Source organism: Polyodon spathula, chromosome 11 (assembly GCF_017654505.1).
Source record: "Polyodon spathula isolate WHYD16114869_AA chromosome 11, ASM1765450v1, whole genome shotgun sequence".
NCBI lineage: Eukaryota > Metazoa > Chordata > Actinopteri > Acipenseriformes > Polyodontidae > Polyodon > Polyodon spathula.
In genome coordinates, this window is record NC_054544.1 from 238288 (window position 1) to 253776 (window position 15489).

The 15489-nt window shown below is 44.7% G+C and overlaps 1 protein-coding gene across 1 annotated transcript in view; it reads right to left on the bottom strand.

Moving 5' to 3' along the window:
• Nucleotides 1–3364: 3364 nt before the first annotated feature.
• LOC121323379 (protein disulfide-isomerase A5-like) overlaps nucleotides 3365–15489 on the bottom strand; it is a 36136-nt gene continuing 24011 nt past the window's right edge. The window contains exons 13-17 of the mRNA XM_041264413.1: nucleotides 14330–14493; nucleotides 11446–11576; nucleotides 6014–6084; nucleotides 4119–4253; nucleotides 3365–3908 (exon numbers count right to left, since the gene is read on the bottom strand). Coding sequence (XP_041120347.1) covers nucleotides 3828–3908; nucleotides 4119–4253; nucleotides 6014–6084; nucleotides 11446–11576; nucleotides 14330–14493 — 582 coding nt within the window. The 3' untranslated portion in view covers nucleotides 3365–3827. The remainder of the gene's footprint in view (nucleotides 3909–4118; nucleotides 4254–6013; nucleotides 6085–11445; nucleotides 11577–14329; nucleotides 14494–15489) is intronic.

The following is a 15489-nucleotide window of genomic DNA, read 5'->3' on the forward strand; positions in this document are numbered from 1 at the left end:
CTGTCTATGTCTTAACAATTTGTCTTGCATTAAAAAAATACGAGCAAAAAATGACATGTATTTGTTGAACGTTTCAGTGAGCTACACAGCACACACAAACATGCATTCAGAGATTGTTTGGAACAGTAACTGCATGTCCCAGAACTTTCATTTGAGTTCAATTTTACATACAAGTGTAAACAATTCTGTTACTCTTCACTGGAGCAAATCACCCATCTGGAAAACAAATTACTAAAACCCTTTAATGATTCCTCACTGTCCCCGAGAACCTTGCTTAAAAAGAACTAGATCCCCAACTTCTTCGAGTAATAAAAAACAAGTGTTACAGAAACTGTTTGAAACTGTTTTATTCTGGTGCAGTATTCATTTCCTACTTGCTATGCAAGGGATGATTCAATACAAAGTGCATGCTGTACTCCAGGTGTGGCAGCTGGGATACTGCACAGCAGGACACATATTCATTCAAACCCACATGTATTACAGCTGCAAAAAGCTAAATGTGTGAACATGCTCATCCCTGAAGCATATGAGGAAACCTGATGTGAAAGAGAGGCAAACCACAGCCTGGACTGAACAGCAACCACCATGTTTACATTTAGAACAGTCAGTCAGGACAAGTGTGACTCAGAGTAGTGAACGCTTTACAGTCAGGACAGGTGTGACTCAGTGTAGTGAAGCTTTACAGTCAGGACAGGTGTGACGCAGAGTAGTGAAGCTTTACAGTCAGGACAGGTGTGACTCAGAGTAGTGAAGTTTTACAGTCAGGACAGGTGTGACTCAGTGTAGTGAACGCTTTACAGTCAGGACAGGTGTGACTCAGTGTAGTGAAGCTTTACAGTCAGGACAGGTGTGACTCAGAGTAGTGAATGCTTTACAGTCAGGACAGGTGTGACTCAGAGTAGTGAAGCTTTACAGTCAGGACAGGTGTGACTCAGAGTAGTGAAGCTTTACAGTCAGGACAGGTGTGACTCAGAGTAGTGAAGCTTTACAGTCAGGACAGGTGTGACTCAGTGTAGTGAAGCTTTACAGTCAGGACAGGTGTGACTCAGAGTAGTGAACGCTTTACAGTCAGGACAGGTGTGACTCAGTGTAGTGAAGCTTTACAGTCAGGACAGGTGTGACTCAGTGTAGTGATCGCTTTACAGTCAGGACAAGTGTGACTCAGTGTAGTGAAGCTTTACAGTCAGGACAGGTCTGACTCAGAGTAGTGAACGCTTTACAGTCAGGACAGGTGTGACTCAGAGTAGTGAAGCTTTACAGTCAGGACAGGTGTGACTCAGTGTAGTGAAGCTTTACAGTCAGGACAGGTGTGACTCAGAGTAGTGAACGCTTTACAGTCAGGACAGGTGTGACTCAGTGTAGTGAAGCTTTACAGTCAGGACGGGTGTGACTCAGTGTATTGAACGCTTTACAGTTAGGACAGGTGTGACTCAGAGTAGCTCATATTGAACTCAGTGTAATGAATGCTATAGTTTGGACAGGTGTGACTCAGAGTAGCTCATATTGAACTCTGTGTAGTGAATGCTATACAGTCAGGACAGGTGTGACTCGTAGCTCATATTGAACTCAGTGTAGTGAATGCTATACAGTCAGGACAGGTGTGACTTGTAGCTCATATTGAACTCAGTGTAGTGAATGCTATACAGTCAGGACAGGTGTGACTCAGAGTAGCTCATATTGAACTCAGTGTAGTGAATGCTATAGTTTGGACAGGTGTGACTCAGAGTAGCTCATATTGAACTCCGTGTAGTGAATGCTATACAGTCAGGACAGGTGTGACTCAGAGTAGCTCATATTGAACTCAGTGTAGTGAATGCTATACAGTCAGGACAGGTGTGACTCGTAGCTCATATTGAACTCAGTGTAGTGAATGCTATACAGTCAGGACAGGTGTGACTCGTAGCTCATATTGAACTCAGTGTAGTGAATGCTATACAGTCAGGACAGGTGTGACTCGTAGCTCATATTGAACTCAGCGTAGTGAATGCTATACAGTCAGGACAGGTGTGACTCAGAGTAGCTCATATTGAACTCAGTGTAGTGAATGCTATACAGTCAGGACAGGTGTGACTCGTAGCTCATATTGAACTCAGTGTAGTGAATGCTATACAGTCAGGACAGGTGTGACTCAGAGTAGCTCATATTGAACTCAGTGTAGTGAATGCTATACAGTCAGGACAGGTGTGACTCAGAGTAGCTCATATTGAACTCAGTGTAGTGAATGCTATACAGTCAGGACAGGTGTGACTCAGAGTAGCTCATATTGAACTCAGTGTAGTGAATGCTATACAGTCAGGACAGGTGTGACTCAGAGTAGCTCATATTGAACTCAGTGTAGTGAATGCTATACAGTCAGGACAGGTGTGACTCGTAGCTCATATTGAACTCAGTGTAGTGAATGCTATACAGTCAGGACAGGTGTGACTCGTAGCTCATATTGAACTCAGTGTAGTGAATGCTATACAGTCAGGACAGGTGTGACTCGTAGCTCATATTGAACTCAGCGTAGTGAATGCTATACAGTCAGGACAGGTGTGACTCAGAGTAGCTCATATTGAACTCAGTGTAGTGAATGCTATACAGTCAGGACAGGTGTGACTCGTAGCTCATATTGAACTCAGTGTAGTGAATGCTATACAGTCAGGACAGGTGTGACTCAGAGTAGCTCATATTGAACTCAGTGTAGCGAATGCTATACAGTCAGGACAGGTGTGACTCGTAGCTCATATTGAACTCAGTGTAGTGAATGCTATACAGTCAGGACAGGTGTGACTCAGAGTAGCTCATATTGAACTCAGTGTAGCGAATGCTATACAGTCAGGACAGGTGTGACTCAGAGTAGCTCATATTGAACTCAGTGTAGTGAATGCTATACAGTCAGGACAGGTGTGACTCGTAGCTCATATTGAACTCAGTGTAGTGAATGCTATACAGTCAGGACAGGTGTGACTCAGAGTAGCTCATATTGAACTCAGTGTAGCGAATGCTATACAGTCAGGACAGGTGTGACTCGTAGCTCATATTGAACTCAGTGTAGTGAATGCTATACAGTCAGGACAGGTGTGACTCGTAGCTCATATTGAACTCAGTGTAGTGAATGCTATACAGTCAGGACAGGTGTGACTCAGAGTAGCTCATATTGAACTCAGTGTAGTGAATGCTATACAGTCAGGACAGGTGTGACTCGTAGCTCATATTGAACTCAGTGTAGTGAATGCTATACAGTCAGGACAGGTGTGACTCAGAGTAGCTCATATTGAACTCAGTGTAGTGAATGCTATACAGTCAGGACAGGTGTGACTCAGAGTAGCTCATATTGAACTCAGTGTAGCGAATGCTTTGGAAATGCTATTTTTTCAGACACTTAAATTTAAACTATTTTATTCATGCAAAAATAGCTTCACACATCACCAGAATCTTTACAATTTTACACCCATTTTTATTTTTAGATTTTTTGTAAATTGTTGGGGCCTCTAACAAAACCTGTTTTTTGAATAGTGCATACTCCTGTAGAAACACACATTTGACTTAAACGCTTCACCCAGTAAAGAGAAACACATTTAAAAAGCCACCCGCAGACACAACTGGAAACAATAACGTTTTGCATAGGTAACATGTAGTACTGGAGCACTTTGGAAATGGTCATTTAAAAAATAAAAAAATAGTAATCTCAAAATGGTCGGATTGTATTAGAAATATCGTCCAAACTGCTGACTGTGTATAAAAAGCTGTGTCTGTGAAGAAGGTGTCAAGTCCCTGGTTACAGTAGTGCTGGGCTCCGATCATTCACAGTGCAGTGGTAGGCTCCTTCCTCCCAACAGATTCTGTTACAACTCTTCTTTCCGCTTGCCCACCTTTTCCTGATCCTTCCCTCGTAGTGTCTTCATGAAGCCGATAAATCCCGACTCCTACAAACGAATGAGATGACAGCGTTACAGCGATTTTCTCTCCCATATTGAATTCAAACTAGAAATGGCAGCTGCATGCCTGGGAAGCTCTACGCTTGGGTTTAGCTTTCTTTACTGCAATCACAATGAAGGATAACCACACTGCAATTGTACCAAACAGAACAGCATGGTCTTCTCCAGATTACTGTAGATCTGATCCATTACACTTACCCCTCGGTCTCCACTGTATTTCTCAATGAATTTTCCATAGTTGTAGTAATTGAAGGTCGGGTAACCCTCGACACTTTCTTGTTTGCAGAGATCATTGTTCTGCCCTTTGGTGCAGTCCACAGCAGCATAAGCAATCTGAAACACAAGGAGCAGGGGGTCAGACCTGCTAAACACGAGCAAAAACACAAATAAACTAATCATCATCATCATCATCATTATTAATACTAACAGGCTTGTATTGGTATGTGTAGGAGTTAAACTGCTATGTTTACTTCTCTGTGTTTCATCATTTACAGCCTCAATCCTGTGACTGCTTTCATAAAAGCTTGACCTTGAACTGTTTTCCAAACACAGCTTTCCAGGTTTCAACCAGTTGAGTTTCTTAATGAAATCAGAAGCTTCATAAGAAACATCTCTCATGCGTCAGCAAAATGGCTAAAATGGCAAAAAAACAAACAAACAAAAAAACCTTTGAGCCATGGCGTTTAGTGTGAGTGTTCAAGGTCAAGCTTTTATAAAAATACATGACAAGACTGATTCACTTGGGTCCTGGAACAGAGTGGACAACTATGATGTGACAATGACCTCTGAACAATGAAAACAAATCTGGGAAATATTAAAGAGAGACTCACTGCCAGCATGTGTCATAAAAAATAAATAGCCAATGTTGCAGTGACTATAACTGGGGCAAGGTCTCCAAGCCCTGTCCTCAAAACCCCTTTAAAAAGCAGTAACTGTGCGAAGCCCTTCCAGTATTACAATCTGCTGTGCCATAGATGAGAGGGATAGAATTCCAGCCGCTGCTCTTAATGGAACCCATATTGACCACAGCTTTGCAAATCCAATGATTTCAGCGCGAGAAACACCACCACGCCATAGATTTTCGATCAGTGCTAGTTTAGAGTCATTGTCATGGGAAATGGGAGGCGACGATCCATCAAAGTAAATCTGCAAGCATACGTTTATGAGCTCAGTAATCCATTCAGTCAGGCCTGACAGATGTTCTACTCTCTGCCTAAACACATATTGAAAGGAAAAAAACAGGTTCTACCTACTTTAACTTCACTGTTAATAATCTAAGAAGTTAGTTGTTTAATACTGCATGGTCCTGACATTTTCATCACACCTCTCTCACTGCTTTGAGTTGAAAATGCATGTTTGAGGTTCATTCATTGTAAAATCATTTATGCACTAATACAGAATTAGTAGAAACCTAAGCAGAAATAATACAAAAACGAAATTTAAAATGTTTCAGGTACTAAGATTCCGTCCCTCCCCTTTGACTCACTCCAAAGTGAGCTGACATTAACTGACCAGCAGGTGAAGCTTTTAAAACACTTCACAGCAGCTTCAAGAGGCTACATTGTAGCAAAGACACCCATCCATCTACAGTACTCTCATATACTGATACTATCAATAACGTGCTCAAGAATGTCAACTGTATATGCATCCCAGCAGAGGAGGATAACCCTTCTGAACTGGATTGAGTCAGGGAGGAACTCATGTCTACAGTACATGCCCTACATTTGTGCTGCTAAAATATACATTCAATAAAGAAGAACCCAAGATCAAAGCTGCATTTTTATTTGATTATTTCAGCATGTAAATCTGAAGAGTGTGGTTAAGAGTGTGTTTGTACAGCCTTGCCCAGAGAGTCCCAGCGGTAATAAAACACAGCCTTCATGTGGCCTGTTTTAGACAGTTCCGGATAGGATTGAAAGTCTCAAATAAAATCACATTAGGGCATAACTGAGTGCTGATTAACCTTAGGCTGATTCTGGGAAGAAAAGCGTTGGTAATTGCTGTTGCATTCACAATGAGGCATTCATCGTTTTCAAACTAGCGCTGGAACTCCAGAAGCTGCTCTGGTCTGTCTGCACAGAGGAGCTGGTTACCTTTCGGTCTTCTTTAAACAGGTCCGCGGCGGCTGTGAAGTGGGGGACTGCATTCTTACAGTGCGGGCACCCTGGGGGGAACAGGGAAGAGAAGCATGACGACATTTGTTTGATACTTTGCGTTGTTTGTTTAGCAAAAGTGTGCAGCGTATTGCATCACCAATACCCAGAGTACAGTATGACTATCAAACACTGCATTCCCAAAAACAAAGAAAGAAAGAGGAAATCTAAACACTTGTCTGAATGCATTTTAGTTCTAATAAAACTAATTAAAAGGATTCCTTGACCGGCATTTTCTTGAACCACTTTCTTGATTTTTCTCATTTGGAAACTAATTTACATTCTTTAAAAGCAACACAAAACTTCTGCAGTTCTCCTGTTTTTTTCTTCTTATTAATTAGGCTGATTGGAAGTACTAGAAGCACTTGAAAGAATCCCAGAACAAAAGCACTGTGGCACCAACAAGGCACCAGACAGTGGCTCTGTGCCAAGCTGTTAAAGATGGCAAACTGGATTTCTGCACAGCGGGACTATTAGCTGTTTCATCAGTGGTTTCGGAGCATCTGACTTCGCTGCTCGAACGAGCCCGAACTATGCGACCCAACACACTCTGTAATTGGTGATCTATGAGTGTGCTTATGAATGATTGAGTAGAAAGGCTTTTTTTCCCCACCATTTGATTGAAAAGGTCAGGCAGATTTCCTGTGGTGTGTCAGGTCAACCTGGCCCTGCTTCACTTCACTACACTTTTCTGCAAAGGCCAGCTTGCAATAAGAAAGCAGTAAATGGTGTTAATGTAAATGGGTTTAAAGTACAGGATTTGTGATAATAACGTATGGACTACCAACAAAATGTAAATATACACGTGTTAACCCTTCCACAGGGTGCATTTGCTACACCACTGCTAGGTGGTACTGAACAGTACACCGAGGTCTGTGCACCTGATCTAAGGAGTGCTGGAGATGAATGAAGACTATTGATATTGGGGCTGTTTGTGTATCAAGGTTCTGAAAAACAAAGACCTAATAGCGTACACACTGAAAACTACTGAAGTAATTTATAAATCATACATTTTTACTGAATAACTTAAAATTGAGTGTTTGAGCCACATAAAAGTAAAGGAGGTCATGACCAATCTGCAGCAAAGTGAGCACCGCAGAACGGAGATCCTGAACGTGTGCCTTGTGTTAACGACAGATTCACAGGAGCAGCTGCTGGTGTTAACGACAGATTCACAGGAGCAGCTGCTGGTGTTAACGACAGATTGACAGGAGCAGCTGCTGGTGTTAAGGGCAGATTCACAGGAGCAGCTGCTGGTGTTAACGGCAGATTGACAGGAGCAGCTGCTGGTGTTAAGGGCAGATTGACAGGAGCAGCTGCTGGTGTTAAGGGCAGATTGACAGGAGCAGCTGCTGGTGTTAAGGGCAGATTGACAGGAGCAGCTGCTGGTGTTAAGGGCAGATTGACAGGAGCAGCTGCTGGTGTTAAGGGCAGATTGACAGGAGCAGCTGCTGGTGTTAAGGGCAGATTGACAGGAGCAGCTGCTGGTGTTAACGGCAGATTGACAGGAGCAGCTGCTGGTGTTAACGGCAGATTGACAGGAGCAGCTGCTGGTGTTAACGGCAGATTGACAGGAGCAGCTGCTGGTGTTAACGGCAGATTGACAGGAGCAGCTGCTGGTGTTAACGGCAGATTGACAGGAGCAGCTGCTGGTGTTAACGGCAGATTGACAGGAGCAGCTGCTGGTGTTAAGGGCAGATTGACAGGAGCAGCTGCTGGTGTTAAGGGCAGATTCACAGGAGCAGCTGCTGGTGTTAACGGCAGATTGACAGGAGCAGCTGCTGGTGTTAAGGGCAGATTGACAGGAGCAGCTGCTGGTGTTAAGGGCAGATTGACAGGAGCAGCTGCTGGTGTTAACGGCAGATTGACAGGAGCAGCTGCTGGTGTTAACGGCAGATTGACAGGAGCAGCTGCTGGTGTTAACGGCAGATTGACAGGAGCAGCTGCTGGTGTTAAGGGCAGATTGACAGGAGCAGCTGCTGGTGTTAAGGGCAGATTGACAGGAGCAGCTGCTGGTGTTAACGGCAGATTGACAGGAGCAGCTGCTGGTGTTAACGGCAGATTGACAGGAGCAGCTGCTGGTGTTAAGGGCAGATTGACAGGAGCAGCTGCTGGTGTTAAGGGCAGATTGACAGGAGCAGCTGCTGGTGTTAAGGGCAGATTGACAGGAGCAGCTGCTGGTGTTAACGGCAGATTGACAGGAGCAGCTGCTGGTGTTAACGGCAGATTGACAGGAGCAGCTGCTGGTGTTAAGGGCAGATTGACAGGAGCAGCTGCTGGTGTTAAGGGCAGATTGACAGGAGCAGCTGCTGGTGTTAAGGGCAGATTGACAGGAGCAGCTGCTGGTGTTAAGGGCAGATTGACAGGAGCAGCTGCTGGTGTTAAGGGCAGATTCACAGGAGCAGCTGCTGGTGTTAAGGGCAGATTCACAGGAGCAGCTGCTGGTGTTAACGGCAGATTGACAGGAGCAGCTGCTGGTGTTAACGGCAGATTCACAAGAGCAGCTGCTGGTGTTAACAGCAGATTGACAGGAGCAGCTGCCCTCCCTGCTGAGCTGGTGAAAGCACTGCTCCCGTGCCAGCTAGCAAACTGCACTGGAGGGAATCAGGGCTTCTACAAGGGCTGGTGCTGCACTGTGGGTTTCATAAGCAGTGTCAATGAAAGTAGTTACTACACTAGGTAAAGTACATGCATTTGAAGTCCAGCAGCCTAAATTCTATGCCCACTTTTAGTGTCTCAAACATAAGAAATAACCAGAGTCTGCTGTGTTAAAAGCAGGTTGATCTATACCGATAGAGTAGGAGGGACAATTACAGCTTCCTACTTAACAACACATTTTCAATGAAAGAAGTTTTGTCCTTGGAGTTTAATGGGCACTAAACTACCAAAGCTGCTAAACACCAATTAGCATACTGTCTCAGGAGAGTGAACACTGAAGAGACGTGGGTCAGAAAGCAGTGTGACTTGCAGAGCCTTGAACAGATTAATATATTATTGGAGCAGACAGAAGACAAACTTAAAGGGAGTAGTCTGTGTGTGTTGTTTAGGGAGCAATGCAGTGGAGTATCAAGTCAGGTTAGGGAGCAATGCAGTGGAGTATCAGGTCAGGTTAGGGAGCAATGCAGTGGAGTATCAGGACAGGTTAGGGAGCAATGCAGCGGAGTATCAGGTCAGGTTAGGGAGCAGCAGTGGAGTATCAGGACAGGTTAGGGAGCAATGCAGCGGAGTATCAGGACAGGTTAAGCAGTGGAGTATCAGGACAGGTTAGGGAGCAGCAGTGGAGTATCAGGACAGGTTAAGCAGCAGCAGTGGAGTATCAGGGCAGGTTAAAGCAGCAGTGGAGTATCATACAGGTTAAGCAGCAGCAGTGGAGTATCAGGACAGGTTAAGCAGCAGCAGTGGAGTATCACGACAGGTTAAGCAGCAGCAGTGGAGTATCAGGGCAGGTTAAGCAGCAGCAGTGGAGTATCAGGACAGGTTAGGGAGCAGCAGTGGAGTATCAGGACAGGTTAAGCAGCAGCAGTGGAGTATCAGGTCAGGTTACCAGCAGCAGTGGAGTATCAACACCAGCAGCAGTGGAGTATCAGGTCAGGTTCAGCAGCAGTGGAGTATCACAGGTTAAGAGCAGCAGTGGAGTATCAGGTCAAAGCAGCAGTGGAGTATCAGGTCAGGTTAGGGAGCAGCAGTGGAGTATCAGGTCAGGTTAGGGAGCAGCAGTGGAGTATCAGGTCAGGTTAGGCAGCAGCAGTGGAGTATCAGGACAGGTTAAGCAGCAGCAGTGGAGTATCAGGACAGGTTAAGCAGCAGCAGTGGAGTATCAGGACAGGTTAGGCAGCAGCAGTGGAGTATCAGGACAGGTTAAGCAGCAGCAGTGGAGTATCAGGTCAGGTTAGGGAGCAGCAGTGGAGTATCAGGACAGGTTAAGGAGCAGCAGTGGAGTATCAGGTCAGGTTAGGGAGCAGCAGTGGAGTATCAGGTCAGGTAGTAGGGAGCAGCAGTGGAGTATCAGGTTAAGCAGCAGCAGTGGAGTATCAGGTCAGGTTAAGCAGCAGCAGTGGAGTATCAGGTCAGGTTAGGGAGCAGCAGTGGAGTATCAGGTCAGGTTAAGCAGCAGCAGTGGAGTATCAGGTCAGGTAGTAGGGAGCAGCAGTGGAGTATCAGGTCAGGTTAAGCAGCAGCAGTGGAGTATCAGGACAGGTTAGGGAGCAGCAGTGGAGTATCAGGACAGGTTAAGCAGCAGCAGTGGAGTATCAGGACAGGTAGTAGGGAGCAGCAGTGGAGTATCAAGTCAGGTTAAGCAGCAGCAGTGGAGTATCAGGACAGGTTAAGCAGCAGCAGTGGAGTATCAGGACAGGTTAAGCAGCAGCAGTGGAGTATCAGGACAGGTTAGGGAGCAGCAGTGGAGTATCAGGGCAGGTTAAGCAGCAGCAGTGGAGTATCAGGACAGGTTAGGGAGCAGCAGTGGAGTATCAGGTCAGGTTAGGGAGCAGCAGTGGAGTATCAGGTCAGGTTAGGGAGCAGCAGTGGAGTATCAGGTCAGGTTAAGCAGCAGCAGTGGAGTATCAGGTCAGGTTAAGCAGCAGCAGTGGAGTATCAGGTCAGGTTAAGCAGCAGCAGTGGAGTATCAGGTCAGGTTAGGGAGCAGCAGTGGAGTATCAGGACAGGTTAAGCAGCAGCAGTGGAGTATCAGGACAGGTTAAGCAGCAGCAGTGGAGTATCAGGACAGGTTAAGCAGCAGCAGTGGAGTATCAGGACAGGTTAAGCAGCAGCAGTGGAGTATCAGGTCAGGTAGTAGGGAGCAGCAGTGGAGTATCAGGTCAGGTTAAGCAGCAGCAGTGGAGTATCAGGTCAGGTTAAGCAGCAGCAGTGGAGTATCAGGTCAGGTAGTAGGGAGCAGCAGTGGAGTATCAGGTCAGGTTAAGCAGCAGCAGTGGAGTATCAGGTCAGGTTAGGGAGCAGCAGTGGAGTATCAGGACAGGTTAAGCAGCAGCAGTGGAGTATCAGGTCAGGTTAAGCAGCAGCAGTGGAGTATCAGGTCAGGTAGTAGGGAGCAGCAGTGGAGTATCAGGTCAGGTTAAGCAGCAGCAGTGGAGTATCAGGACAGGTTAAGCAGCAGCAGTGGAGTATCAGGGCAGGTTAAGCAGCAGCAGTGGAGTATCAGGGCAGGTAGTAGGGAGCAGCAGTGGAGTATCAGGGCAGGTTAGGGAGCAGCAGTGGAGTATCAGGACAGGTTAAGCAGCAGCAGTGGAGTATCAGGACAGGTTAAGCAGCAGCAGTGGAGTATCAGGACAGGTTAAGCAGCAGCAGTGGAGTATCAGGTCAGGTTAAGCAGCAGCAGTGGAGTATCAGGTCAGGTTTGCAGACATGCTTACATGGAGCATAAAACATGACGAGCGCGTGCTTCTTCTTCTTCAAGGACTCGTGGAAATCCTGCGCCCCCAGGTGGCCGACGCTGGACGGCTTCTCTTCCCAGGACTGCTCCGGTGGAGGGGGGGGCTGGGGGCTGAGAGGGACAAGAGCACGCAGTCAACACAGACACTGATCTTTACATTGGTTTGCAATGCAGAACTGCAGTGCTGTATCTACATGGTGTGCACCGTGCTGGAATGCTATCCTACTAAGAGCTTTTCCACAGTACACATAATGGGGGCTGCCAGAGTTACTGTGCACCCCCAAAACACAATGGTGACCCAATGGCCATCGCCGAGAGATAAGCTGAAGGAAGCTAACCCACCCACCCCCCGCCTACTCCCCAAAATGAATGTGATGAGAAGAATAAGGAGTTCTCCTACTGATAACACCCAGTCTCAGAATTAAAAACAGTTTTCTAAATCTGAACAGTTAAACCACAAGAATGCAATTGCAATGATTTTAAAGCAGTCAGTCTGCAGGACTTTACAGCACAGATATCAGGTGACTATGGTCTGTACAAGAAAAGCACAGCGATTTACAGCTTGCGTGCCGTTCATCTTTATTACACAGCATCACACACTCCCCTGCTCACCCATCCATGCTATTGGCATCTTGCTCCTGTAATCACTTACACAGTTCATTTGAAGGCCAAATGACATTACAAGGTCAATATTCCAAGATCCTGTAATGAAATACAGCTTGGATATACAAAGACGTTCCTATCAGGCTGAATTACAGAGCGTGCAGTTCACTGGGAGCACATGACCCACGGTAGCATCAAAGCAAGGTTGTTCCATTTGCAGCCGAGGTCAGTCAGCCCTCAGCTTTATCCACTTAAAATACCATCCAAGCTGGTTATCATTTATGGATGTTGCCAAACTTCACCAGGAAGAAGCTGCACTTGTCAGCACTAGTTAGGGCATTGCCGGAGTGTTGGCACTAATGGGCTCATACAGCAGCAGCAGCCTCTCAGCAGATGCCAATGTTACACTGTGAAGCGCGGAGAACGAAGAGAAGCACAAAGGGCTACATGGAGCTTGGTCAATGTGGGCAATCCAGTCAAGGGGGAATCCGTCAATGGCAGTGTCTGCTCTATCAAACACTGTCGGCTGATCACTTCCCCTCTGGGTAAACAAAAGGAAATTCTCTGCTTTTGTTTTTTTTCACAAGAGGGGTGATGTTTTGTCATAGTTGTACACCTTGCGCTGCAATTTCTTTACATAATATAGAACTATTTTACAATATTTCACTCAAGAAAAGCAATATACTAATTCAATCAATGTACTGACTTCACTCCCAGGGGAATCATTTCAGAGGAATGGCAGCTGAACAAAGTCCATGAGAAAAAGCATGTGATCTGTAACACTGATGTGGCCAGAGGTTTAAACCACGTGGCAGCGAACCAGTTCATTACTGTAAAACACTGGCAATAGAATGGAACTGAGAATCCTAGAATACAGCTGCGTACCTTTGCTGGAGAAGAACTGGGACAGTGCCAGCCGTTTGAACTCATCTAACCAGGCTGGGGTGAAGGGATTATATAAAAGGGGTTTACCCCTTGTAATAGCCTTTTCAGAATTAAAACCTGCTTTCTGCCTTGAATTTTTAAATCTCTTATACAGTAAGAATATATGAGCGATATGAATTGCTATATTTTGCCTCATCTCTTGCTCAAAAAAGAAAGTGCAAAGATGTAATTCAGTCCCAGATTGAAAGATTCCTAATTGGGAATGCTCGCTGATCCCTGGATTCAGACACAAATCACGGCTGCAGCAGTAAGCTGCTGACAACTTCACCTTTATGTCGAAAGCGGGCGTTTCTTCTGTACTTGGTGCTTTCTTGTCATTACATAGTAAAGAAGAACAAGGGACGTTTAGAAACATAAAAGCCTGTTGTGTGAGTGTCACAAAGACGGCTGGAGTGGGGGTATAATCATAAATCTCGAAAAACTACTCACTTCTAAATCTTCTGTAGTCATCTTTGTATTACTTTAGTATAAATACATGTTAATTTGGATTCATATGTTGTTTTTTTCTGACTATGTGAACGAAAAGACACACATTTGCCCATTTTCCCATTGGAAATAGTGATATTTTGAAATATCACTGTCCTGGTCACAAAAGCAAAGTTTGTGGGGAATAATAGCCATTTTCTATACTTTTGAGGCATAAGCAATTAGGAAATAACACTTACTACCCAGGAACAAAAATTGTGTTACACAGTCTAATTTAAACAAGCAGAAAATAAAAGGTTGCAAAGACAAACAAGACACAGGGCACAGCACTTGTCGCCAAAACAAGAGAGACAAACAAAACGGACTATACAGACAAAACACGGTGAGCTTCTATTTTTAACTATTATTATTACAATTACCTTAGTCTCCAATCCCGTTCTCCACTCACCGAACACACAACCCCGAGAGAGCTTTGATGCAGCTGTACCGAGACTCGATTGCTAATCAATCATTCAATTGGAGTCGCAGTACAACTGCACATAAATTAATAAAGTGCAATTCCTCGTGCTCACATATTATTACATTTTACTTGCACGTGAAGTGCTGTGTAATCCTCGTGCCTAAATACAAATATACATTTTAAACACTTGTGTTACACAGATCTGTTTATAGCCCATGTGCCAATGACTATACACCAACATTAACACACAACACAAAATACACACAGGGGCGGGCACTTTGCCACAGTGAGCTGTGCATTTAAAAGACGTACTTGTGAATCATGGCTGAGCTGTGCATTTAAAAAACGTACTTGTGAAGTCACTGCTGAGCTGTGCATTTAAAAGATGTACTTGTGAATCGTGGCTGAGCTGTGCATTTAAAAGACGTACTTGTGAAGCCACTCAATGATCTTGTCCTTGCTGCGGAGGTGGGGCAGGGTGTATTTCTCCTCTCCATTCTCAAAGTACTTGACTGTAGGGAAGCCGGAGATGTGGTACTTCTCCCCTACAGCTTTGTGGATTGTGGAGTCGACTGCTGCCAGCACACCTGGGCTCTGTTTCACAAACATGCAATATAAAGTTAACATGAAATGACATTCCTTACACCTTTCGAGAATTACAAGAGGTTTGTTTTCTAGGAAGAAGACTGAGTTACCAGATGGCACTTGCACCAGGTGTAATGGGTGTCAGTAGAGGGTACAGAACATGCCAAGAACTCTGATATGAAGTCTGACTGCAAGAACTGGGACACGGCAATGAAATGTGATTTTAAATATCGCAATTACCTGGCCTTGGAAATAAACACCTTCGTGCACTAGGAAACTCTGATTAGGGTTATTAAATGTGCTATCTAATAAGATTCTTAAGAGTTTTTGCAAGATTGACTTGACCTTAGTATAGGAGCCAAGTAACGGGGTGGTGACAGCCAGCAAAACTAAAATAGGCCAAATTCATTGGCTCCAGTCTCGTAACCTGGCTTGGTTTATAATTCAGCTCTTTAATTCCAGAACAATAATAAAGGTCTGCTGCTTACTCATAATTGGAATTCAGTATTATTTAAACCAAAAAAATATCTACAGTGTTAAAATGATTATTTTTTTTACTTTTAAATACAGGTCACAAAATGAAAAACAAATGACATCAGAGCCCTGCGAGAGCATGATCACACACAGCATTCCCTAACGCTCAACCTCGGATCTGAACTCATGCAATGAAACGGAGACGATGAGGAGCAGATTAGCTCTACACTGTTTACTCCTGACCTCAAAAACAAGTATTATCATCCAATCTGGACACTCCCAGTGAATCACACTCATATAATGCAATTCTGCACTCAACTAACCCTGTCCTTGAGAGAGAAGCAAGCAGGCTGCAGCTGCAAACTGAGCCATGCCAGTAAACCCAAGATTACATGTGAAGGGCAGCGCTGTTTACACCAGCACTATGTTGTGAAAAACCTGAAATATGTGATTTAATTGTCGATTACTTCCAGAAGATGTCTATATTTTGTGTTACTAAACATATTAATAAAATAATAAAGCATTTCTCTA